The sequence below is a fragment of the Ranitomeya variabilis genome, chromosome 3 (assembly GCF_051348905.1).
Source record: "Ranitomeya variabilis isolate aRanVar5 chromosome 3, aRanVar5.hap1, whole genome shotgun sequence".
In the NCBI taxonomy this organism is placed as follows: domain Eukaryota; kingdom Metazoa; phylum Chordata; class Amphibia; order Anura; family Dendrobatidae; genus Ranitomeya; species Ranitomeya variabilis.
Window position 1 is genome coordinate 337,262,074 of NC_135234.1, and position 27,429 is coordinate 337,289,502.

Genomic DNA, 27,429 nt, shown 5'->3' on the forward strand with positions numbered 1-27,429 from the left:
CTTATACGGCGAGCATATCCCAAACTCTAGATTTTATATGGAAAGGTTGGGAGTCGTCTTATATGCCGGAAAATACAGTACATAAAACATTTAGACCATGGTTACTAGGGTTAATAGGATTTCTGTAGAAGCAGTTCTGAAAATACTTCCTAGAACTGCTTCTCTATGACAATCCCACAGACATACTGACAGGGAATCTAGGTTGTGAGCACCAATGGGGACAGTGGCAATTATGTCTGTAAAGCGCTGTGGAATTAATAGCGCTATATAAACAATGCATAAATATATAACCTGATGGTGATTTCAGATGAGTGAGTCTTGTGGCTCCAGTACCCCATTACCCATCATTTTATTACTTACATATGTATTCTGCTTCTTATACTTGTTAATATTTTCAATAGCTGCCATTTTCTTTCTCTCCTTCTCTGATCTTCGCTTTGATTTGCTCTTTTCTTTCATTTCTAGACCAGTTGAAGTGTCTTTTTGTTGACTGCCTTTATCACTGGTTGCCCCAACATCAATTAGTTCATCATTTGCAACAAGGTCTCCATCACTATCATCACTGTCAAGAAGAGCTGCTCGGATCCTCCGAGGCTTTACCCTATCTGTGGGTTTGTTCTCTTCATCACTTTCAAGACTCGGCTCAGTGTTGGTAATAACATTGGTGTCACATTCAGGATCACTGTCACTTTCTTCAAGCACTTTCTTATTTTTAGATTTCTTATGTACTAGGATTTCATCATCTGAATCTTCAGAGAAAAAATAAAAAATTTTATTATAAAGCTAAAATTACACAATGTTATGAAGCAGTGGTTCTGCAGCCAAATATTGTTATAGTAAAGTATATAGTAAATTAGGCTCAGTTAGCATCATATTTTATGTTTGTCACGAGCACGAGAAAATCTCTTGGCATTCACAAATCTTACAATCTACAGTCTCATTCAGAAGTCCATGTAACAGTCTGTGATGCACGGACTGGCCGAGAGTCTCCTGACACAAACTTGACAGCATAATAGGAACATATGAGACTGTGTACAGTATGTGATGCACATACTGAATTTAATAGACATTTGAATGAAGCTCTAAACAGGTTCACTAATACCTGATGAAATCTGCAAAGCTGCATAAATTGGCATTGAAAAACCTTAAACCCCCTCCCCCTCATGGTCACATAGGCAAATCAGATGAATAGTGTCATTAAATTACTTTATATATAAAAAAAAAAAAAAAAAACACACAACAAAAGATCCCTGCTAGGGAAGAAGAAAAAAAAAAAAAAAAGCAGAAACAGAAACCAGTGCTGGAGTGATGAGGAGCGAGTACTATTTTACATCACAGGAATCGATTTGGGTATACCTTTAGAAAAGTGAAAAACCCCTTTAAAAGGGACTAGATTACAATTTTGGAACCATACAGCTCACAACTATATACAAGCAAACCTAAACTTAAATGTTCGGGGTTCGTACGGGACAGTTAGTGTCTGATGCTAAACACAGAACACTGACATCTCCGCAAGGCTGTTGCAATGTTCGGAGTTCCAGGGTAAGTCGGAGAGGAGAGAGAGAAAATTCCAGATAAAAAGTTTGTGTTACCATTGTTTTCTATGGGCTTTAAGTTCTGGTTCAAGTTTGGGTACCCGAACTAAACTTCCTACTTACAACTTGAGGCATAATAGGGTTAAAAAAAAAAACAAAAAAAAAAACTTTTTGCTTGAGGAATTCAGAACTACATTTAAAAACCTGCCAACTTTTCTAAGTGGTTTGTTGTGATAAATACTTGTATTGCCAACAAAACAGGGATTTTTGTGTACTGACCATAAAATCCTTTTCTCTGAGCCAATCATTGGAGGGACACAGGACCATGGGTGTTATGCTGCTGCCACTAGGACGACACTAAGCAAATACACAAAGTTAACTCCTCCGCAGTATACACCTTCTTCTGGCTCGCTCGTGAACCAGTTCGGTGCCAAATCAGTAGGAGCTCACAAACAGAATTGCAATATGTAAAAACCAACAATGACTACAAGCCAACGGGCTAGGAGGGCAGGTGCTGTTTCCCCCAATGATTGGCTTGGAGAAAAGGATTTTACGTTGAGTACACAAAAATCCCTGTTTCTTCTTCGCCTCATTGGGGGACACAGGACCATGGGACGTCCTAAAGCAGTCCCTGGGTGGGAACACGTCACAACAGGTGAAACCTCACGCACCCAATGCTTAAAGAATTAAGTGATTAAATGAAGCCTACAGATGCGAAACTGCCAATTGCAGAATCTGTCTGCAGTCAGCCGCATCTGAAGAGGCTTGAGCATGAATGTTGTAATGTTTAGCGAACGTGTGAAGACTGGACCAAGACGCAGCCTTACACACTTGCTATGCGGAAGCCTGGTGCCAAATGGCCCAGGAGGCCCCCACTGACCGAGTGGAGTGTGCCTTAATCCCAGCGGAGATAGGCTGGCCTTTGACACGGTAAGCTTCTTGGATCGCTGAACGAAGCCATTTGGCTATCGTGGCCTTCGAGGAAGGCAAACCCTTTCTGTGTCCCTCCGGAAGCACAAAAAGGGCATCAGCTTTGCGAAAAGATGCCGTTCTGGGAATGTACTTTCTGAGAGTCCTCACCAAGTCCAAAGTGTGAAGGGCCTACTCAGTACGATGGACTGGAGCCGGACAAAACGAGGGCAGGACAATGTCTTCATTCAGATGAAAAGCCAAGACGACTTTAGGTAAGAAGGACAGAGACGTCCTGAGCACCACCTTGTCCTGGTGGAAAATCAAAAATGGAGGTTTGCACGACAAAGCTGCCAGTTCCGAGACCCGTCTGATGGATATTATTGCCACCAGAAAGGCAACTTTCCAAGAAAGGAGAGAGAGAGAGGAACATCCTGTAATGGCTCGAAGGGAGTCTCTTGTAAAGCACTGAGGACCAAGTTAAGGTCCCAAGGTTCTAAAGGCATCTTGTACGGAGGGACAAGATGTGAAACTCCCTTGAGAGAGGCCAGCGCTAGGCCTGAATTCAGACCCGCTTGGAGAAACTCCAGAATGGAGGGGATGGAAAACACCAACGGGGAAAGACCCTTATCTTCACACCACGAGGAAAACATTTTCCAAACGCGATGGTAAATACGCATGGAAACAGGCTTCCTAGCGTTGATCATGGTAGATGCCACTTGACGGGAGAACCCAGCCTGGGCTAGGATCCAGGATTCAATGGCCAGGCCGTTAAACTCAGAACTCTCGAGTTCTGGTGGAAAATGGGTCCCTCGGAGAGAAGGTCCGGATGATCCAGTAACCTCCAGGGAATGTCGGCAACGAGATGCATAAGCTCCGCATACCAAGCTCGGCGAGGCCAATCCAGAGCAACTAGGATCACCGGAACGCCTTCTGCTTTGATTTTCCGGCTGACCCTTGGCATCAGCGGAAGAGGCGGAAAAATGTAAGGGAGACGAAATTGGCTCCAAGGGAGTACTAGAGCATCCGAGACGATGGCGAACGGATCGCAGGAACGAGCTACAAATGCCACAACTTTGGTGTTCAGCCTGGAGGCCATGAGGTCCACATCGTGAGTGCCCCATCGCTGGCAAATCCCATGAAAGACTTACGGATGAAGAGACCATTCTCCTGAAGCTATGCCCTGGCGGCTGAGAAAGTCCGCTGCCCAATTCTCTACCCCCGGAATATGAACTGCAGAGATGAGAGATTGATTTACCTCGACCCACTGTAGAATGTGTGAAACCTCGATCATCTCTCTTCTGCTTAACGTGCCTCCCTGGCGATTGATGTACGCCACCGCCGTGGCGTTGTCTGATTGGATCCGGATGGGACGTCCGGCCAAGAGGTGAAGGAACTGATGAACAGCCAGCGTTATCGCTCGGATCTCGAGGATGTTGTTGATCTGAAGGTTGGCTTCCTGAGCCGACCAACGTCCCTGAGCCGTGTGATGAAAAATCGCGCCCCATCCGAGGAGACTGGCGTCGGTGGTCACTACCAACCAGTGAACAGGGAGGACCGACCTTCCCTGATCCAAGGACGACGTTGCAGTCCACCACCTCAGAGATAGCCTGTGGGTGCCAGGTGAAAGCGGCGACCCAGGGAGGCAGGATTCTTGTCCCATGCGGAGATCAAAGATTGCTGCAGGGGACGGAAGTGAAATTGGGCAAACTGCACTGCTTCGATAGATACCACCATTTTCCCGAGGACCAGCATGGCAAACCGCAGGGAGTGAGAGTGGCCCAGATATAGCAACTGGGCTCCCCGGATTAGAGAGGAAATTTTTTCCGGAGGGAGAATTACCAACCCTAGGGAAGTGTCCAAGATCATCCCCAAAAAGGAGACTGGCTGAGATGGAACTGGGAAAGATTTCTCCATGTTCACCAGCCAACCTAGACGAGACAGTGTCGATGGTGACAGTGACGCTCTCTTCACAAGCCCGATAAGACGGACCTTTGACGAGAAGATCGTCCAGATATGGAAGAATCACCACGCCCCGGGAGTGTAGAATAGACATGACTGCTGCCATGACTTTTGTGAATACCCTGGGGGCGGTGGTGAGCCCGAAGGGCAGCGAATTGAAAATGATCGTCCCCGACCGCAAAGCGTACAAATCTTTGATGACTTTCGAAGATTGGGATGTGAAGATATGCGTCTGATGTTGATTGACGCCAGGTATTCCCCTTTTTCCAAAGAGGCGACGACAGAGCATAGGGATTCCATCCTGAATTGGCGCACTAAGAGGAATTTGTTCAGCTTCAGGTCCAAAATGGGATGGATGGTTCAGTCTTTCTTGGGGACCACGAACAGGTTCGAGTAGAAGCCCTTGAACCTTTCCGTGGGAGGAACCGGAACGATGACTGCGCTGTTGCGGAGGGCTTGTAAGGCCTGGTAAAAGGGGACTGCGTGCGCCTTGGACTTTGGAAGACGAGACTGGAAGAAGTGCATCAGAGGGGGAGAAATGAATTCGATCCTGTATCCGGAAGACACGAGATCTCGACCCACTGGTCATGAACGACAGATAACCATACTTGGCGAAACAAAAGTAGACGGCCACCTACCCTGCCTGCGTCCTCTGGACACGGCCAAAAGTCGTTGAGAAGAAAATTTTTCGGGAAGGGGCACTTTTGGGTCTGGATCGGGGAGATCTGTTTCTCCAGAAATTAGAAGGTCTGAAGGAATGTTGCGACCCCCTGCCTCTGCGTGGGGGGCGAGACGAGCTAGCGGGAGCGGCTGTGGATGACCAGCCTGTGGTACCACGAAAGGGTCGGAAGCGAGCCTGGGATTGGTTCTGAAAGGGGCGAATGGGCCTACGCTGAGGGAGGAATTTGCTATTTTCGCCCTTAGCATGTGAGATAATCTGATCGAGCTTATCTCCGAACAAGCACCTGTGCTGGTACAGCAGGGAAGTCGAGGATTTCCTTGAAGCGGAGTCTGCTCACCATTCTCGGAGCCACAATGCTCTCCTGATGGAAACAGCGTTCGCGGCCGCAAGTGTGGCACAATTAGCCGCATCTAGGGAGGCATGAATTACGTAATCCCCTGCTCGGGCAATCTGATAGGCGAGATTGAGAACATCAGGAGGCAAGGCCGCGGCGGAGGGGACAGATGTTCCGGCGAACAAACGGCGGCGGCAATGACGTGTAGGGACCGTGTACTTATCCCCTCTGGGATCCAGACCTCCACACAGGACCCCTGGAGGGGGGAGGGAACGAGCCTTCCTCACCCCTGCCGATGGAGTGCATTTGTCCGCAATCTCCAGCCAGGTACTCACGAGTTCTGTAGGGAAGGGTCTGTGGCACTTATTCTTCCTCAATCCACCATCCCTTTGATAGGGAGGTGGAGAGGGTCCGTTTGCCTCCTGGCATGAGCTTTCTGACAGTGGTGGTGAAGGGGCACATAGCTGCTGCAACGTGGGCCTCTGCTGCAGGGAACAGCTTTTCGGTGAAGGCCTGGCTCCGGAAGGGGGTACGTGAGGGTGACACCTCATGTTCCCGTCTGTTGTTGGTGTGGGGAGAGCGAACCTATTAAAGGATCCGTCGCCCCTATGAGAGCTCAGGAAGTTGCAGTAGGGGGAGGCCCCGTCGCCCGTCCAATCCGTGAAAAAAAAATTGAAAAAAACTGAAAAATAAAATGAAGTCTGAGTCTGAAATCAGACCCTAGTGCCTCCGAAAGACACTAAGCAAGAACTGGTTCACGAGAGAGCCAGCAGAGGGTGTATACTGTGGAGGAGGAGTAGGAGTTAACTTTTTTGTGTATTTGCCTAGTGTCCTCCTAGTGGCAGCAGCATAACACCCATGGTCCTGTGTCACCCAATGAGGCAAAGGAGAAACTAGGAGTTAGTCATACCGGTAACGGTATTTCCAAAAGTCCATCATGACAGCACCACAAGGAGGTTGCTCTTCATATCCTTGACAGGGACAGGAACACAGAAGAGGTTAAATAGCCCCTCCCCACCTCCACCCTTCAGTGATTTTACAAAGTACCACACCAGGATAGATACAACACAATTTTATTGAATTTCCTCTCTATACATGTTTATGTCACACATCAGACAGGAGTTCAAGGGAGGGAAAATAATGGGTGCTGTCATGATGGACTCCTGGAAATACCGTTACCGGTATGACTAACTCCTAGTTTCCAGGTCGTCCCTCATGACAGCACCACAAGGAGAAATACCAAACAACTCCTATTTAGGGCGGGATTACAGCTTGGAGGACTTTCCTCCCAAAGCCGGTCTGTTGATTTGACAGAACGTCCAGCATGTAGTGTTTGCAAAAGGTATTTGAGCTAGACCAAGTTGCCGCCCGGCAAATTTGATCCATGGATGCACCCGCACTCTCTGCCCATGAAGCAGATATTGCTCTCAGAGAGTGGGCTTTTAGATGTTCTGGAGGGGATTCACCGGCTGAAGTATACGCAGCGCAAATGGTAGATTTAATCCATCTGGCTAGAGTCGCTTTTGAGGCTTTTTTGCCTCTATTCTTCCCAGACATCTGGATAAAGAGGTTTGAATCAATTCTCCAGCCGTCTGTAAGTTTTAGATACTGCAATACTGTTCTCTTAACATCCAGGGAATGGAGAGAACGTTCTTTATCATTGTTGTAGTTCTGACAGAACGTAGGCAAAATTATTTCCTGGTTTCTGTGAAAGTCCGTCACAACTTTTGGAAGAAACGAAGGATCCAACTTTAGAACGATGCAATCTTCTTGTATCTTTAAGTATGGATCTGTTATGGACAGGGCTTGAATTTCGCCTATTCGCCTTGCTGACGTTATTGCGACCAGGAAGACAGTCTTGAATGTTACAGACTTTAGGTCTGCCTGATCAAGTGGCTCATATGGAGCTTTCCGTAATTCATTTAGTACCAAGGTGAGGTTCCATGAGGGTACTGAACTTCGTATTGTTGGTCTGATACGTTGCGTAGCTTTGATGTATCTCAATATCCAGGGATGATTCGCTAGTGGATAATCATAAAAGGCACTTAAAGCTGAGATTTGTACTTTTAGCGTACTAGGCCTCAAGCCCATATCAAAGCCTGTTTGGAGGAAATTTAAGATTTGAGGAATATCTGGTTCTTGGAGAACGGATATTGGAGTATTGCTCTGTGCACAAAATTTCTTCCAAATTTTTTGGTATATAGCCGAGGTCACCGGCTTTCTGCTTTTTTTCATGGTTGAGATGACCGACTCCGACAGTCCTTTTGATCTCAAGATCTCCTTTTCAAGATCCACGCTGAGAGTTTTAGCATCTTTAGATTTTGATGGACCAGCAGTCCCTGCGTTAGAAGATCCCGCCTCAGTGGTAGTAGCACTGGGTTTTCCACCGCCATCCACTTCAGCAGAGGAAACCAGCTCCTCTTGGGCCAATATGGCACTATTAGGATCACTACTGCTAGACTTTCCTGAATGTTCCTCAAAACTCTGGGAATTAGGGCTAGTGGAGGGAACGCGTATGCAAGTTCCATGTCCCAATGTTGAGCCAAGGCATCTATGCCAGTTGGATTGTCTCCTGGATTTAATGAAAAGAATTCTTTCGTTTTTGTATTGTCCTTTGAGGCGAATAAATCTATTGGCGGAGTGCCCCATTGTTGAATTAGCTGAGTAAAGACTTCTCCGTTTAGAGACCACTCTGACGGCTGCACTTTCTCTCTGCTGAGAAAGTCCGAAATTTGGTTCTGTGAACCTTTTAGATGTACTGCTGTGATGGACTTCACGGTATCCTCCACCCAGGAGAATATTGCTTCTGCTAGTGCTTGAAGTGGACGGTGCCTCGGTCCTCCCTGATGTAGGAGAAAAGCTACCGTGGTCGAGTTGTCTAAGAAGACTCGGATGTGGTGTCGCTGCATCTCGTGTTGGCACCTCTTTAGTGCTTCCCAGACCGCTCTGAGTTCCCAGTAATTGCAGGAACTGTAGAGTACCGATGGTGGCCATGTCCCCTGAAGGTATCGTCCTTCTATGTGGGCTCCCCAGCCCCTTGAGCTTGCATCGGTGGTTATATTTACACGCATGGAGATATTCTCCATGGTTTTCCTCTTTTGAGGTTTTTTATGTCGATCCACCATGAGAGGGACTGTTTTACCTCGCTGGGTAACCACATCCTGTTGTCTAATGAATTTTCCTTTCCGTTCCATACCAAAAGAACTTCCCTTTGAAGCGTTCCGGAGTGAAACTGGCTCCACTGTACACTGAGAATGCATGAGGTCATCAGTCCTAGAATCCTCATAGCTTTCCTGATGGAAATGTATTTCTGTTTTTTTATCGTTTGAAGTTCTTTTTTGATTGACCGTTGTTTTTGGTCTGGTAGGAAGGAGTATTCCAGTTCGGAATCTAGTAGTACTCCCAGAAATATTTTCTGTGTTTCTGGTTCGAGACTCGACTTTTTTGAATTTATTATCCACCCCAGACGCTTCAGGAGTGACATGGTAATTTTTAAGGATTCTTCCATCTGTTGAGATGAATCTGCTATCAGCAACAGATCGTCCAGGTATGGTGCGATGAGAACTTCTTTTTCTCTTAAATGGGCCATGACCTCCGTCATGAGTTTTGTGAGTATCCTTGGGGCAAAGGAGAGACCGAATGGTAGACACTGAAACTGGAAATGAAGTATCCTCCTGCGGTTTCTTATTGCAAATCTGAGGAATTTTTGATGTGAGGGATGGATGGGAACATGATAGTATGCATGTTTGAGATCTAGCGTGCACATTACCGAGTTCTTTTTTATTAACGGTATAATTGATTTGAGAGATTCCATCTTGAAGCGTTTGTACGCCACCCATTTGTTTAATGGTTTTAAGTTTATTATTGTACGGTATTCTCCGTTTGTTTTTTTTATGGAGAACAGACTGGAGTAATGCCCCTGAAAATGTTGATGGGGTACCGGTATTATGACCTGTAACTCTAAGAGTTCCTGTATGTCTGTTAGCAGCCTTTGATGTACTGCTGATGACTCCGTCTGTGTCAAACAGAATCTCTTGGGGGGGGGTAGATGAGTAAATGCTATCTTGTACCCCTGTGCAACTGTCTGTAGAATCCACTGATTCTGAGTAATGTTCTGCCATCCTTCTAGGAAGTATTGTAGTCTTCCTCCTATATTGTTGGCGTCATTGTTTGCTGGGTCCTGCTGACTGGTCTCGAAAGGAACCTCTTCCTCTGCCCCCTTTAGGGTAGCTCCATCTGCCGGACTTCCCTTTCCCTCTGTGGTCCTGTCTTGGGTGGGAGCGAGTTTTCCGAAAGAATTGTGTTTTCTTTGGCTTCTCCTCAGGGAAGCCTTTTTTCTTATCGGACACCCTCTTGAGTAGCTCGTCAAGGACTGGACCAAAGACTTGAGATCTTGAGAATGGAATCGAACACAGCTTGTTTTTTGATTGGGTATCTCCCGTCCACGATCTCAGCCATAAGGCCCTTCTTGCTGCGTTTGACAGTGCATTATTTCTGGCAGCAAAACGCACTGATTCCACTGAAGCATCCGCCATGAAATCGGTCGCCATTTTCAGAACTGAAAGAGATTTTAGGATTTCTTCCCTTGGAGTTCTCTCTTTAATATGACTTTCCAGCTCTTCTACCCAAAGACTCATGGACCTTGCTACAGAGGTAGCCGCTATGTTCGTCTTCATAATGGCAGCTGACGACTCCCAGGCTTTTTTGAGTAGATCTTCTGACCTTTTATCCATTGGGTCCTTTAACCCTGACGAGTCCTCACAGGGAATAGCTGTTTTCCTTCTGACCTTGGCACAGGAATATCAATTTTTGGAACAGATTCCCAGACCTTAGTTTCTTCTGGATCAAAGGGAAGACGGTACTTGAAGTCTCTCGGGACTACTAGCTTTTTTCCCACGTCTTCCCACTCTTCCATTATCATCGCTGTTATGTGGTTGTTGACTGGAAAAAATCTATTTCGGCGAGTTCTTAGGCCCCCGAACATTTCGTCTTGAACCGATAGTGGCTCAGACGAGTCCTCTATTTTCATAGTGCTCCTAACTGCTTTTAGCAGCACATCCGTATTTTCGTTCTTCTGTTAACACAGCCGATGGATTACCCTCTTCATCTGAGCCCGGATCGGAGTACCCTGAGACCTCTCCTTCCTCAGAACTTAGGTGCATATCCCATCTAGGCCTTTTAGGTCACGGAGACTGGGGTGGCACCATTGTAGACACCGTAGCTTGGACTTCGTCTCTAATCATGGTTATGATATTATCTAATAACGAAGCCTGTTCGTTCTTTAGAAGTTTAGCGATGCATTTTTCGCATAACTTCTTTTTATAGCCATCTGGGAGCTTGGTGGTGCACAAAGGACATCTGATAGTCCTTTTCTTAACAGTTGACCTCCCGGGAATGTCCTTATCCTGTAAATGTAAAGGAGATCCCTGTAGCTACGGATCTAAAGTCCTGTAATGTATCCCATACCACATACTACTCACATGGTCCGTGGGTAGCTCTAAGGATTGGACGTCTGGACGACTAGCACCTTCCATCTTACTGTGTCAAGTGTGCTGTCAGTTGTCCGTCATTAAATAGTCAGTCTTACCCAGCTTCAAGACATCTGATTCGTCCTCCTTCCGAGCTCAGCTGCTGGCCTCCACGGTGATTTCAGGTCCCCAGCTGTACTGCGCATGCATCATCTGGAACGCAAGCCGACCAGCCTGGGACCTAGATCCTGGCACATAATCCGGTCTCTTGTTTTCAACCGCAGCTTCCCGGCGTACCCGGAAATGCATCGGCGACGCCGACTCCGGGAATGCGGCCACGCCCCCTGGAAGTCGTGACTTCCAACCGGAGCGCCGGACCGGAAGTCCGGGGAACGACGCCAGCACCGGCCGCATGTGGAGCCCGAGGGAGCGCCGGACACCGCAGCCGCTGTCTCAGAGCCCCTTTTGTGAGGGGATGAGGCAGCCCATGGGAGCACACAGCTCTACCTAGTTGCGGAGGGACCTCCATCGGTATCCTGCGACTTGGGGTGTCTCCAGACTCTCGCGACCAGAGCCCCCTCCAGGAGGATGGGACAGCACTCAGGAGCTCCTGCTCTACCGAGACCCGACTTCGAATCAGGTAAAATCCAATCTTCTAGAGATCTCTCTCCTGTGTCTGTCCCTGATACGGACAGGAAAAACACTGAAGGGTGGAGGTGGGGAGGGGCTATTTAACCTCTTCTGTGTTCCTGTCCCTATCAAGGATATGAAGAGCAACCTCCTTGTGGTGCTGTCATGAGGGACGACCTGGAAATAGCAGTTCTAGATCATCTTTCCTTAGATATCTGCCTTAAGTAGTTCCTCTTATCTTCCTGGAAACGCATGAATAAAGTGAGCAAATAAGGTGTGTCTTTATACAGTCTGACTGTCCAATCAATACTCAGTGTGTTATATGGAAGAGGAAGAGAACACTCATGTATCAATTTGTTACATTCCCAATGACAGGAATGGCTAAGTGCAGAATTCTAAGGCTAGGTTCACATTGCGTTAGGGCAATCCGTTTAGCGCTAGCGGATTGCGCTAACGCAATGTATTTTTATGGATCGCGTTTGGGGGTCGCGTTAACGTCCCCGCTCTCGCAGATCCCCGATCTGCGAGAGCGGGGAACGGACCTCGGGCGCGCCGCGGACGCTGCAAGCAGCGTCCGAGGCGCGTCACAGAAGAACGGCACATCACTAGCGCGAGCCGAAAAAGGGATGATGATGATGGTGATGCGCTGCTGGCAAAATTAACATTGCTGTCAATGGGTGCGCTAACGGACCCGTTGCACGGCGTTAATTGCGACATTTTCGCCGTGCAACGCTGTCCGTTAGCGATCACCCATTAACGCAATGTGAACCCAGCCTAAGAAAATATCAAGTATTGTCATTTCATAGGGAAAACAAGTATTTATTAAATCACATGTCACAAGAGCATGCAGGTCTGCTCTAAATCTATGTAAAGTACCTTCATTCTCCAATAAGTCCATACTTTCTTGCTGGTCTCCAGGAGAACCCATTCTGCAGCTCCCTTGGCCACTATCTGAATCGCTCTCCAAGACTTTTGGTCCAATAATGTTATCTTCTGAGGGCAGATATACCTAATGTTGACATAATAAAGCAATTCAGTAAAAATAAAAGGAATCGGATCAGCCATAAAGTATTTATTAGTTTAGCCATGCAAAGGTCCACTGTTCAAGGGTGAAGTCACACACGCTAGTTTTGTGGTATTTTTATACTGGAATTCTCAAACTCATGAGGAAAAATATTTTTGTAAAACTGCAGCATAGTGAGTTTTGTTTTATTACATTATACTCTTTTTTGCAGCTCTGTGAAACTTTATTTGGGGTGTACATTTTGTCATAGAGCCAAAGCATAGTAAAAAATGTTTGTTTATTTAAAGTAGGGTCTCAGTTAGTGCTTAAGGCTACTTTCACACTAGCGTCGGGCTCGGCCCGTCGCTGTGCGTCGGGCCGACGTTCCCGACGCTAGCGTTGTCTCCGCCGCACAACGGGGGCAGCGGATGCATTTTTCCAGCGCATCCGCTGCCCCATTGTGAGGTGCGGGGAAGTGCGGGGAGGTGGGGGCGGAGTTCCGGCCGCGCATGCGCGGTCGGAAAAAGCGGACCGTCGTGAGCAAAAAACGTTACATGTAGCGTTTTTTGCTCCCGACGGTCCACCACTGCACGACGCATCCGTCGCACGACGGGTGGCAATCCGTCACAATGCGTCGCTTCATGTTAATCAATGGTGAAAAAACGCATCCTGCAAACACTTTTGCAGGATGCGTTTTTTCGGCAAAACGACGCATTGTGACGGAATGCAGTTAACGCTAGTGTGAAAGTAGCCTAAGACCCACAGACAAATGCATTATTTACTGTATTTTTAACAGTTCAAGGAATGTGTAAATTAAAGCACTGAGCTGGACACAAAGTGGCTAAGATGTTCTGTGCGTGCAGAGCCAAGGTATCCATTCTAAGTATACACCAGAGGTTCTCAACATTTTATGGACAAGACCCCATTATCATTATAAACCACATTCAATAATAATAATAGACCATTCCACAATAAACCTTCTGCTGCAGTCACACATCCGTGTGTCACAGCCTATGATTCACTAACAGGCTGTGAGTAAGGCTGTCAACAACGTGTCAGGAGACCCGCAACCTATCGGTTAGTCAATGGTAAAAAGATGTAATGTTAAAAATAATTAAAAAAAATTAAAAAAAACCCTGCTATTCTCACCCTCCGTAGCCCACCCAGGCGCGCGTGGCTGCCGCCATCTTCCGTTCCCAGAGATGCATTGCGAAATTACCCAGAAGACTTAGCGGTCTCACGAGACCGCTAAGTCATGTGGGTAATTTCGCAATGCATCCTGGGAACGGAAGATAGCGGCAGCCGCGCGTGCATCGCCAGAGCTTCACTGGATCCCGGCGGGTGAGTATATAACTATTTTTTATTTTAATTATTTTTTTTAAACAGGGATATGGTGCCCACACTGCTGTATACTACATGGGCTGTGTTATATACCGCGTGGCTGCTATACACTACGTGGCCAGTGTTACATACTATGTGGGCTGTGTTTTGTACTGAGTGGGCTGTGCTATATACTGCGTGGCTGCTATATACTGCGTGGGCTGTGTTATATAGTACGTGGGCTGTTATATACTGTTTGGGCTGTGTTATATACAGCGTGGCCACTGTCATATATTGCGTGGACTGTATTCTACAATATGTATGTATATAGCAGTCACATAGTATATAGCACAGGCCACGTACTATTTGTCTGCTATATACTACATGGCTCCTACAGTATATACTATGTGGCTGCTATATACATACATAGATATTCTAGAATACCCGATGCATTAGAATCGGGCCACCATCTAGTGTGAACAGGGTGGATAAAAATCAATGGTTTTTTTTAAAAAAAATAAAAAAATCGGATTTTTTTTTATTTAAATCGGATTTTTTTGATTTAAATCGGATTTTTTTCAATAAACTGCTTTTTGAGGAAAATATTTTACCATCCAAAGGTTCTTCCATCATGAGATAAAGCTGAGTTGTTTAACTCAGTAGAATAAAGGCTGTATATGTGTAACATTCACAATGCCATGCTCTTCCAGAGGTTTCTGTAGGATTAGTGGGCAGTTTCTTTCCTATATTATCACAGACGCTCGCTTTACTTACGCAGTTCTCAAAACTGAATTTGACTCCGCAGAGGTCCCAGCCTCTTCTTCACGGCAAAAATGTTACAACAAGAACAGAGTTGAGAAAAATACCTTAATCCTATTGTTCTACAAACCTATGAATACAGAATCAACCCCTTCAGTGCCAAGTCCAAGAAGTTAGACAATATGTTTCTGATTGCTTGGAGTGGAATAGATCTGCACAACACAAGAAGAATGTGAATCTAAGTGTGAGGAGGAGGAAGGGCAAGCAGACAAGAAAATGAAAGTGAAACTTTGAGCACAATACTGCAGCATAGCCACAGACAGACAAGTCTGGATCTGTTTGTGTGTACGATACAATCTGAGGTTTATTACATTCTTTCCTTATAATGGCAGCAGGCCGTAAAAGAGACCCAGTTTGGGAATATTTTAATGAAGCTCCTTCGCCTATCGGTAAGGCAGGCATGCGTGCAAAATGCAAACGATGCAACAAAGATGCAAGGCCTGGTGGCGCGAATGAGGCAACATCATGAGAAGTGCGGTGATGAAGATGACCAAAGAAACACTTCTGAACAGGCAGGATCTTCAGGTTGGTAAACATTTTTATTGAATCCTATTTCTAAAGACTGAACTGTCATGTGTGAGAAAAATTATATTTCTTATTATTACTGCATGTTACTGTCATTTGGTACAGTTATGAAGAAAAACAAATATTCCTTTTGGGGCAGGGGCAGTGATGTGTTGTGTACAATAAGCAGAAATTGTATAAACAATAAAATAACAGCATTGACTTTTTTTGTTTAGGGGAATTCATGGATTCTGGAAACTATCCACCTCCAAGATCACCATCATCCTGTTCTACAGTTTCAGAGTTATCCATCCAGGATAGTGCTTCATTAGCAGCAGCATCATCAGACACCCACAGCCACATATCACCATCACCCAAAAGGAAGAAAAAACCTTTACCTCCTGGAACCACCATAGATAGGTTTGTGATAAGAACTAGCAGATTAGAAAAAGAGTTGATTGATGAAAAAATTGCCCAGTTTATTTATGCAACGAACTCTTCTTTCCGTCTGACTGAGAACCCACATTTCATTAATATGGTTCAGTCACTGAGACCAGGATACAGTCCACCCAGCAGAGCTGATGTTGCAGGGAAACTGCTGGATCAAGTGTATGACAGAGAAATGGAGCAATGTGCAACAGCTCTGGAGGGTAAAATTGTTAACCTAAGTATTGATGGGTGGAGTAATGTCCACAATGATCCTATTGTATGTGCTTGTATAACAACAGAAGAAGGTAAAGTCTTCCTTGCACAAACAACTGATACGTCAGGAAATGCACACACAGCAGAATACTTACAAGAAGTGGCAGTAAAAGCTATAACGACATGTGAACCAAAAACAGTAATTAGACTTACTGGTAATTGTATTTCCAGGAATCCATCCTGACAGCACACTGGAGGACGTCCTTCTTATTCATGATGGGACAGGAAACACGAGAGGTTAAAAGGACCCTCCCCCTACCACCCTTCAGTGTTTTTCCAAAGTAACACATCTGGATGGATGCAAAAAACAAGTTTTATTCCAACAAAATAATCAATCATACAAATATTACATCACATAAGTATAAAGATCAAACAATAGGGAGGGAACTAACAGTGCTGTCAGGATGGATTCCTGGAAATACAATTACCAGTAAGTCTAAATACTGTTTTCCAGGTCACCACCTGACAGCACACTGGAGAAATACCAAAGGAGAATGGTATTTAGGGTGGGACCACTGCTTGAAGTACCTTTCTACCAAAGGCCAACTGAGGCGAAACTACATCTAACTTATAGTGCTTAGAAAAGGTACTAAGATTAGACCATGATGCAGCTCTACAGATCTGGTCTGCCGTAGCCCCCCCTTTCTCCACCCATGATGTGGCCATGGCCCTAGATGAGTGGGCTTTAAGATTAACTGGGGAATTCAGACCTTTAGCTTTGTAGGCTAAATTAATTGTAGATTTTATCCACCGTGCGATAGTCGCTTTAGACGCTTTTTTCCCCTTATGTGGACCCCTGAACTGAACGAACAAGTTATTGTCCCGTCTCCAGGGTCTAGATAAATCAAGGTACCTGAGTACTGACTCTCTTACGTCAAGGTTATGGTAAAATCTTTCTTTTTGGATTTTAGGGAATTGGCAAAATGACGGTAAAACAATCTCCTGATTCATATTAGTATCTGAGACGACCTTAGGGAGAAAGGCCGGATCAAGCCTTAGTACTATTTTATCCTCAAAGATCTGTAAATACGGGTTCTGTACCGAAAGAGCCTGTAGTTCCCCCAATCTTTTTGCCGATGTGATCGCAACTAAAAACGCGGTTTTAAGAGAGAGTTTGTTAATATCTATGTCTCCAGTTATATCCCAGGACTGATCGCACAGAAAATTCAGGACCAGATTAAAATCCCACGGTGGGACTGATTTCCTAATTAATGGCCTTAGCCTCTGGACCACTCTAGAGAATCGACTAATCCAGGGGTGGGTAGATAGAGAAAAATCAAAAAATACACTCAGGGCCGCTATCTGGACTCTTAATGTACTTGGTCTAAGACCTTTTTGAAATCCTGACTGCAAGAAGTCAAGAATTTTCGGGATATCTGGATGGTCAGTATCAACTGTCATCTCCCCGCAGAATCCACAAAATGTTTTCCATATTTTTGTGTAGATAGCAGATGTCACCGGCTTTCTGCTGGCTTGAAGGGTAGAAATGACGTCATCTGAAAGACCTTTTGCCCTCAAGACCTTCCTTCAGGATCCAGGCTGCCAACTGAAGTGCTCCTGGGTTCTGGTGTAGAACTGGACCCTGTAGAAGAAGATCCTCTCTTTCTGGTAACAGGAGGGGTTCTTCCACTGACAATTTTTTTAACAACGGAAACCAACTTCGTTTCGGCCAATGAGGCGCTATGAGAATGACTTTGGCCCCGTCCTCGCAGATTTTCCTGAGTGTTCTTGGAATCATTGCCAGAGGCGGAAACGCATACAGAAGACCGTTGTTCCAGGGTTGTGACAGGGCATCGATCGCAGCTGGGCTTTCCCAGGGGTTTAGGGAGTAAAAGGTTTTGACCTTTGCGTTTTGCTTTGTAGCAAATAGATCCACAGTCGGCTTCCCCCAACGATGACAAAGACCCCTGAATACTTCGCTGTTCAGTTCCCACTCTGTAGGGGATACACTTTTCCTGCTCAGGAAATCCGCCAACTGGTTCTTGGATCCCTCCAGATGTACAGCCGAGATTGACAGTACCGACTTCTCTGCCCACCTGAAGATCTGTTCCGCCAGATCTTGTAATGCCAAATGTCTTGGGCCCCCCTGATGTCGAAGGAAGGCTACAGTCGTCGTATTGTCCGAGAAGACTTTTACATGCTTGTTCTTCAGCAAATGTTGTGCCGCCGTTAAGACCTTCCAAACCGCATGCAACTCTCTGTGGTTTGATGACTTCTTGCTGTCCTTTCTTTCCCAACGACCTTGGAAATATCTTCCTAGGACATGACCTCCCCAACCTTGCTGACTTGCGTCTGTCGTGACTGACACACTCGGGGTTTGAAGCCATGGTACCCCCAGCCGGAGATTTTTGGAGAGAGTCCACCACACCAGAGATCTCTTGATCTGAAATGAAAGATTCAGTCTTTGATTTAGAGAGTTCTGTCTTCTGTTCCAGCTCCTCAGAACTCCCTGCTGAAGCTGCCGGGAATGAAACTGGCTCCATCTCACGCAAGGGATGCAGGCCGTCATTAACCCCAGTATTATCATCCCGTCTCTGATCGTATTTCGGGCTCGGGAGAAGTGATGGACCTTTTTTACTATACCCTTTAGCCTGTCTTCCGGAAGGTAGGACATTCTTGTTTCTGAATCGAGCATGACTCCTAGGAATTTTATTCTGGATTTCGGTATTAGATCTGATTTCTTCCAATTTATAATCCATCCGAGACTCTCTAGTGTGGAAATGAGGGATTGACAGTTGATCCTGAGCTGGTCTACTGACTCTGCCGCTACTAAAAAGTCGTCTAAATAAGGGATTACCATCAAATCCTGATCTCTCAGATATGCGACCACCTCTACCATAAGTTTTGTAAAAACCCTGGGAGCCGACGCCAGGCCGAAGGGGAGACAGCGAAATTGAAAGTGGTAGATCTTCCCTTCCATGTTTACCGCGAACCGCAGTAACTTTTGGTGGTTTAAGTAAATGGGAACATGGTAATATGCACTCTTTAGATCTAGAGTGCACATCACCATACCCCTTCCCAACAGAGGAATGGTAGACCGAATTGACTCCATTTTGAATCTTTTGTATACCACCCAATTGTTTAGGTGCTTCAGATTTATTATTGTTCTCGATTCTCCCGATGGTTTTGTTATCGAGAAGAGATTCGAGTAATGACCTCTGTACTCTTCTTGAGAGGGGACCGGAACAATTGCCGCCATTTTTAGGAGGTCCTGTATATCCGACCACATGGGGGATGATGATTTTAGATGTGAGCTGGACACCAGAAACCTTTCGGGCGGAAGGGAGGTAAATTCGATTTTGTATCCTTGGGACACCACCTGTAACACCCAAGGACTTGTTGTTATTTCCTTCCAACCTTCTAGGAATCCGGCTAGACGACCCCCTACTCTGATGGCGTCATTTTCTATGGTAGCTAGACCTCGGACCTGAGTAACTCGAGTCTTTGGTTTTGGGTCTACTATCCCCCCCTTTCTGGTAGCTCCATCTACCTTGTTTTCCTTTACCCCTGTAATCTGGTTTTTGATTATAGCGGGGTCTCCGAAAGGGCTGGAATTTTTTTAGGCTTTTCTTCTGGGAACCCCTTTTTTACATCTGAGGCCTTCTCTAAGATATCGTCGAGGACCGGTCCGAAGACCCTGCCCCCAGAAAAGGGTATGGAACACAATTTATTTTTGGAGTGCATATCACCCGACCAGCTTTTGAGCCAGATAGCTCTTCGGGCTGCATTAGATAGAGATTGACCTCTAGCCGCAAACCTAACAGTCTCTGCGGACGCGTCTGCCAAAAAGGTGGTCGCCAATTTTAACAGAGGCAGGGATTTCAGGATAGTATCCCTAGGAGTTTTGGCTATTAATTGATTCTGAAGATCATTTAGCCACAGGTCCATGGAGCGAGCCACTGATGTCACTGCAATATTTGCTCCAATAACTGCCGAAGAACTCTCCAAGGCCCTTTTTAAAAGGCCATCTGCTTTCCTATCCATGGGCTCTTTCAGATTGGAAGAGTCCTCAAAAGGGATTGAGGTTCTTCTGGATACTTTAGCCAATGGAATGTCTATTTTAGGAATATCGACCCATTCTTTAACTTCATCCGGGTCAAACGGCAAGCGGAGTCGGAAATCTTTAGGGATAGTCAATTTCTTCTCCGCCTCCTCCCATTCATCCAGAATCATGGATCTGATATGGGAATTTACCGGAAACACCTTCGCAGTTTGTGAGCGCAAGCCACCAACATTTCATCCTGAACCGAACAAGATGGTTGTGGTTCCTCAATTTGCTTAGTGTGCCGAACAGCCTCCAACAGTTCTCCTGTGTCCGCCGCGGAGAATAAGTATCTTCTCCCTTTCTCCGGAGGGTCTCTGCTCTCCTCTTCCTCCTCTATATCCGACATAGAAGATGACGAGCCTGAAGAATAATCGACCCTCTGCCTTTTGCTCGGTCTCTCCGAAGGTGAGGCTTGAGGTAGTACCAGACCTGACACGGAAGCCTGAACCTCCTCTCTTATCATGGCTCTCATATTTGACATAAGAGAAGCCTGCTCCTCTCCTATGATTCTGCAGGTGCACGCTTCACATAGGGGTTTCTGCCAGGTATCTTTCAGCTTGGCTGCACAAATAGGACACTTTTTGCTTTTGCCAGGCTTCTTTAACGGTTTTTCAGGTAATGAGGCCGCCTATAGGAAATAACAAACTCTAGCATAATGCCCCATTTTTCTTTTAAAGATATCCATAATATAGGGCCCCTGCTCTACTTACTAGCGCCGTGGACTCCTGCCCCTCTGCTCTAGCTGCGTCCTCCATGATGCACTGGAGATCGCTTACTGCCCCTGCACATACCTTTATATTTCTGTTCCTCTGTTCATCTGTACAGCGCTCCTGCGCTCACTACCGCTTCCTGTTGCAGAGACGCCGCCCGCCCCCCTCAGCCGCAAACCGGAAGCGACGCGCGGCCGGAAAGAGAGGATGGTGCAGCGAGGATTTGCTTCCCCATGCCGGCCGCATGGAGACGCCGACATCAGCAGAGGCCGCCGCTGGGATCGCATGCACCAGGGGGCGCGACGGAAGGATCGAGAGCCCCCGACAGGGAGAAGCGATCCTCATACCAGGAGCAGCGCTACACTGTAGGCAGAGGGACCCTCGGGCGGGTGTCGGCCAGCGGGTGCCTCATGGAGGGAAGGGTGAGGCAAAGCCCCCCCGATCCACATCCCCCCGCACAGAACGGTAGCTTCCTCTCGTCCGTTCCTATCCATAATGGGACAGGAAAAACACTGAAGGGTGGTAGGGGGAGGGTCCTTTTAACCTCTCGTGTTTCCTGTCCCATCATGGATAAGAAGGACGTCCTCCAGTGTGCTGTCAGGTGGTGACCTGGAAATTCAAATGTCTAGTATGCAGTTTGGTCACTGACAATGCTGCAAACGTATCCAAGATGAGAAGAGATTTAGAAGAGCAGAGAGGGAATACAAAGCTGCTAATAACATATGGTTGCAGTGCTCATTTGCTGCACCTCTTAGCCAAAGACTTAAGTGTTCCAGAAATAAAGGCTAATGTTGTTGAAATTGCTAAATACTTCCGTAATAATCATTTTGCTGCAGCAGCTCTGAAAAGGATGGGTGGAAGCAAGCTAACGCTCCCACAAGATGTTAGATGAAACTCTGTGGTGGACTGTTTTGAGCAGTATATCAAAAACTGGCCTATTCTGATGACACTTTGTGAAGAAAATCAAGATAAAATAGATGGCACTGTCACGGCCAAAATCCTCAACATTGGGCTTAAGAGAAATGTTGAACATATGCTGAGCTTCCTGAAACCCATCTCTCAAGCTTTAAACAAAATACAGAAAAATAGCTGTTTTATTGCGGATGCTGTTGAAATTTGGAAGGAACTGAGTGAACACTTAAAAACAGAACTACACATGGACAGAATTAAATTACAAGCAGTAAACAAACGAATGGGACAAGCACTGACTCCAGCTCATTTTTTGGCAAATATTGTCAATATCCAATATCAGGGTCAAAACCTAAGTGCTGAGGAAGAGGAGTTAGCTATGACATGGGTATCCAGCAATCATCCATCTTTAATGCCAACTATAATAAACTTCAGAGCTAAGGGGGAACCATTCAAGAAATATATGTTTGCTGAAGATATTTTAAGGAAGGTCACACCAGTAAACTGGTGGAAGTCACTTAAGCGCTTGGATTTAGAGACTGTTCAAGTAATGATTTCACTTTTAACAGCAGTAGCTTCTTCTGCAGGCGTTGAAAGAATATTCTCTTCCTTTGGACTCATTCATTCTAAATTGAGAAATCGGTTGGGACCCAATAAAGCAGGAAAGCTTGTTTTTCTTTTCCAGATTATGAATAGGAACAAAGAAGAAGATGATGATGAAGATGACGACAAGTGAGCTACAGAGGACAGCAGGGACAGTAGTATTTAAGTTTTTCATGTGTCGGCTGGGCTGACAGTCTAAGTATCTTAAAATATATATATACTAGCTGTACTACCCGGCTTCGCCCGGGTTAATGACTGCTGTTAGCAAAATAGAATGTGTTAACAAAAATTTATTCTGCACACAAAAACCACAAAACAAATAGATAGAAATGTAATTATTAAAAGGCAAAAACTAAGCAAATAGAAGCATTTCACAACATATATTAGCTTTGTTATACTGAGAATGTCTTTGTTGCCTATATTAACCAATCAGAGCTCAGGTTAATTAACTGTAGCAAAATAGAAGCTGAGCTGTGATTGGTTGCTATTGGCAGCCTGATAAATCCCCAGCCAACAGGAAGCCCTCCCCCCTGGCAGTATATATTAGCTCACACATACACATAATAGACAGGTCATGTGACTGACAGCTGCCGTATTTCCTATATGGTACATTTGTTGCTCTTGTAGTTTGCTTATTAATCAGATTTTTATTTTTGAAGGACAATACCAGACTTGTGTGTGTTTTAGGGCGAGTTTTATGTGTCAAGTTGTGTGTGTTGAGTTGCGTGTGGCGACATGCATGTAGCGACTTTTGTGAGATGAGTTTTGTGTGGCGACATGCGTGTAGCAACATTTTGTGTGTTGAGTTGCATGTGACAGGTTAGTGTAGCAAGTTGTGTGCAGCAAGATTTGTGCATGGCGAGTTTTGCGCGTGGCGAGTTTTATGTGTGGTGCATTTTGAGTATGTGCAAGTTTTGTGTGAGGCAACTTTTGCATGTGGTGCAACTTTTGTACATGTGGCAATTTTTCTGTGTGTGCAAGTTTTGCATGAGGTGAGTTTTCCATGAGGTGAGTTTTGCACGTGTGGCGAGTTTTGCGTGAGCCTAGTTTTGCATATGGCGAGTTTTGAGTGGTGACTTTTGTGTTTCGACTTTTATGTGGCGAGGTTGGTGTGTGTGTGTGGTGAAATGTGTGCTGAGGGTGGTATATGTGTTCAAGCACGTGGTAGTGTGTGGCGCATTTTGTGTTTGTGTTCATATCCCCGTGTGTGGTGAGTATCCCATGTCGGGGCCCCACCTTAGCAACTGTACGGTATATACTCTTTGTCGCCATCGCTCTCATTCTTTAAGTCCTCATTGTTCACATCTGGCAGCTGTCAATTTTCCTCCAACACTTTTCCCTTCACTTTTTCCCCATTATGTAGATAGGAGCAAAATTGTTTGGTGAATTGGAACGCGCGGGGTTAAAATTTCACCTCACAACATAGCCTATGACGCTCTCGGGGTCCAGACGTGTGACTGTGCAAAATTTTGTGGCTGTAGCTGCGACGGTACAGATGCCAATCCCGGACATACACACATACATACATACACACATTCAGCTTTATATATTAGATATACCTGTATGTAATCTCCTGTATATAGTATATACCTGTGTGTCATCTCACCTATATATAGTATATATCTGTGTGTCATCTCCTGTATATAGTATATACCTGTATGTCATCTCCTCCTATACATAGCATATACCTGTGTCATCTCCTCCTGTATATACTATATACCTGTAGGTAATCTGCTCCTGTATATAGTATATACCTGTGTGTCATCTCCTCCTGTATATAGTATATACCTGTATGTCATCTCCTCCTGTATGTAGTATGTACCTGTATGTCATCTCCTCCTCTATATAGTATATACCTGTGTGTCATCTCTCCTGTATATAGTATATATCTGTGTGTCATCTCCTCCTGTATATAGTATATACCTGTGTGTCATCTCCCCTGTAAATAGTATATACCTGTGTGTCATCTCCTGTATATAGTATATAGCTGTATGCCATCTCCTCCTGTATTAGCCCTCGTTCACACGTTATTTGGTCAGTATTTTTACCTCAGTATTTGTAAGCTAAAATGGCAGCCTGATAAATCCCCAGCCAACAGTAAGCCCACCCCCTGGCAGTATATATTAGCTCACACATACACATAATAGACTGGTCATGTGACTGACAGCTGCCGGATTCCTATATGGTACATTTGTTGCTCTTGTAGTTTGTCTGCTTATTAATCAGATTTTTATTTTTGAAGGATACCAGACTTGTGTGTGTTTTAGGGCGAGTTTCGTGTGTCAAGTTGTGTGTGTTGAGTTGCGTGTGGCGACATGCATGTAGGGACTTTTGTGAGATGAGTTTTGTGTGGCGACATGCGTGTAGCAACTTTTTGTGTGTCGAGTTGCATGTGACAGGTTAGTGTAGCAAGTTGTGTGCAGCAAGTTTTGCGCATGGCGAGTTTTGCGCGTGGCGAGTTTTATGTGTGGTGCCTTTTGAGTATGTGCAAGTTTTGTGTGAGGCAACTTTTGCATGTGTTGCAACTTTTGTGCATGTGGCAATTTTTCTGCGTGTGGCAATTTTTCTGCGTGTGCAAGTTTTGCGTGTGGCGAGTTTTGCATGTGGAGAGTTTTGCGCGTGGCGAGTTTTGAGCGGCGACTTTTGTGTTTCTACTTTTATGTGGCGAGGTTGGTGTATGTGTGGTGAAATGTGCACTGAGGGTGGTATATGTGTTCGAGCACGTGGTAGTGTGTGGCGCATTTTGTGTGTGTGTTCATATCCCCGTGGTGGTGTGATTATCCCATGTTGGGGCCCCACCTTAGCAACTGTACAGTATATACTCTTTGGTGCCATCGCTGTCATTCTTTAAGTCCCCCTTGTTCACTTCTGGCAGCTGTTAATTTGCCTCCAACACTTTTCCTTTCATTTTTTCCCCATTATGTAGATAGGGGCAAAATTGTTTGGTGACTTGGAAAGCGCGGGGTTAAAATTTCACCTCACAATATAGCTTTGACGCTCTCAGGGTCCAGACGTGTGACTGTGCAAAATTTTGTGCCTGTAGCTGCGACGCCTCCAACACTTTTCCTTTCACTTTTTCCCCATTATGTAGATAGGGGCAAAATTGTTTGGTGAATTGGAAAGCGCGGGGTTAAAATTTCACCTCACAACATAGCCTATGACGCTCTCGGGGTCCAGACGTGTGACTGTGCAAAATTTTGTGGCTGTAGCTGCTACGGTTCAGATGCCAATCCCGGACATACATACATACATACATACATACACACACACACACATTCAGCTTTATATATTAGATATTTTGTCAAATTAGTTAACAAACATGGATGTTTGTTTAAGCAAATAACTTATGCTGTAATGTTGTTATTGTTTCAGTTGAATAAATCTATTTAAATTGTTAAGGTCAGGGTTATTTTTCTCCTTTTTAAGTACAACAGAACAGTGGTGTCCAAATATGAATGATTAACCCATTAAACTGGGGAGAAAAAAGTAATATAAAAAGTGATTCTAAAAATCTTCATCTACTTGCATGTTAAAGTAGCAAGAACTAGTTTAGGTAGAAACTTTGATTTAAATCACTGATTTAAATCAAGCCTTACTGACTAGTGATTTAAATCGTGATTTAAATCGTGATTTAAATCAGTTAGATTTAAATCAAATCCACCCTGAGTGTGAATATAAATATATAATATAAATATGAGCCATAAATATCTGATAGGCAGTGCTGAAAGCTGAACCTGCAAATACCACTCCACAGGGGAGACTATGCATACTATCGGCTTTCCATATTAAAGATCCTGGGATGTACAGTAGCAATTTCGAATGTCACACCTCCCAAACTGAAAAGGCCTCACTAGGTATTCCCATTGTTTTTGCGGCGGCTGCCCCACCAGCAACCGTTTTTTATATAAACTATAACTAATAAGCAGTTTCCTAACAGAAGCCAAAGGAAAGATAAACATGCTACTAATTTTAACAGCTTCACGGCAAAGCAGTTAAAGGGAGCCTGTCAGCAGGATTGAGCATAGTAACCTACAGACAGTGTCAGGTTGGCGACGTTATACTGATTACAATGATACCTGGGTTGATGAAATCCGTCTCGTGGTTGTTGTGTAATTTCTATTTTCAGTTATGAGTTAATGATATGCTCGTGCTCTGGGCCGGCCTGTGGGGCTCTTCATGTGGCGCTCTGATTAGGTATTCATAACGCAGACTGGTCACTGTTTTACATAATGAATATATGTATATATATTGCAAAAAAAAAAAAAAAAAAGCTTCAGCGCCAGGCAGGCACCTTGATCTGCAGCATTATCGCATGTTTAATGTGTTAATAAATGTGCTTTATATTTTCCTGAGGAGTATATAAAAAAAAAAATAATTTTAAAATGGCGCTTGCGGTGTATATAGAGGTGATTGGATAGCTGCGAAAGATGGAGCCATCCGCGCCTGCTCAGTAGCAGCTATCAGCGATCACAAATAGCTTCTACTTCTCAAGCATGGGCGGCGCCATCTTTGAGGATTTTTTTTTTCTTCTCTAGCAAGATGGTGCCGCCTGTGCAATAGCAGCTATCGGATCACCTCTATATACACTGATAGCTGCTACTGGGCAGGCGCCATCTTAAAGTTGATTTTTTTTTATACTCCTCAGGAAAACATAAAGCACATTTATTAACAAGTAAACATGCGATTATGCCGCAGATCAGGTGCCTGCCTGCAGAAGGGTTTTTTTTTCAGTATGTACATTTATTAATTATGTGAACTAGGGGGCAGGTCAGTGAGGGATCAGAGACCTGTCAGCAGGCTGCATTATGCATACCTTAGCAGAGCACCACATGAAGACCCCCACAGACGAGCATATCATTAGCTAAAAACTGAAAATACAGGTTACACAACAACAACAAGACGTATTTCATCAACCAAGGTGTCATTTTAATCAGTATAATGGCGCCGACCTGAAATTGTCTGTAGGTTACTGTGCACAATCCTGCCGACAGGTTTCCTTTAACCCCTTCCCGACCTGTGACACAGCGTATGCGTCATGAAAGTCGGTGCCAATCCAACCTGTGACGCATATGCTGTGTCACAGAATGATCGCGTCCCTGCAGATCGGGTGAAAGGGTTAACTCCAATTTCACCCGATCTGCAGGGACAGGGGGAGTGGTACTTCAGCCCAGTGGGGGTGGCTTCACCCCCCCCCCTCCCCCGTGGCTACGATCGCTCTGATTGGCTGTTGAAAGTGAAACAGCCAATCAGAGCGATTTGTAATATTTCACCTATGAAAACGGGTGAAATATTAC

General features: G+C 45.2%; 1 protein-coding gene across 2 annotated transcripts in view; it reads right to left on the bottom strand.

The window, feature by feature from the left end:
* Positions 1 to 27,429, bottom strand: part of CLSPN (claspin) — a 127,976-nt gene that overhangs the window by 83,214 nt on the left and 17,333 nt on the right. For both annotated transcript variants that reach the window (XM_077295813.1, XM_077295812.1), the window contains exons 2-3: positions 12,397 to 12,529; positions 361 to 749 (exon numbers count right to left, since the gene is read on the bottom strand). In XM_077295813.1, coding sequence (XP_077151928.1) covers positions 361 to 749; positions 12,397 to 12,529 — 522 coding nt within the window. The remainder of the gene's footprint in view (positions 1 to 360; positions 750 to 12,396; positions 12,530 to 27,429) is intronic.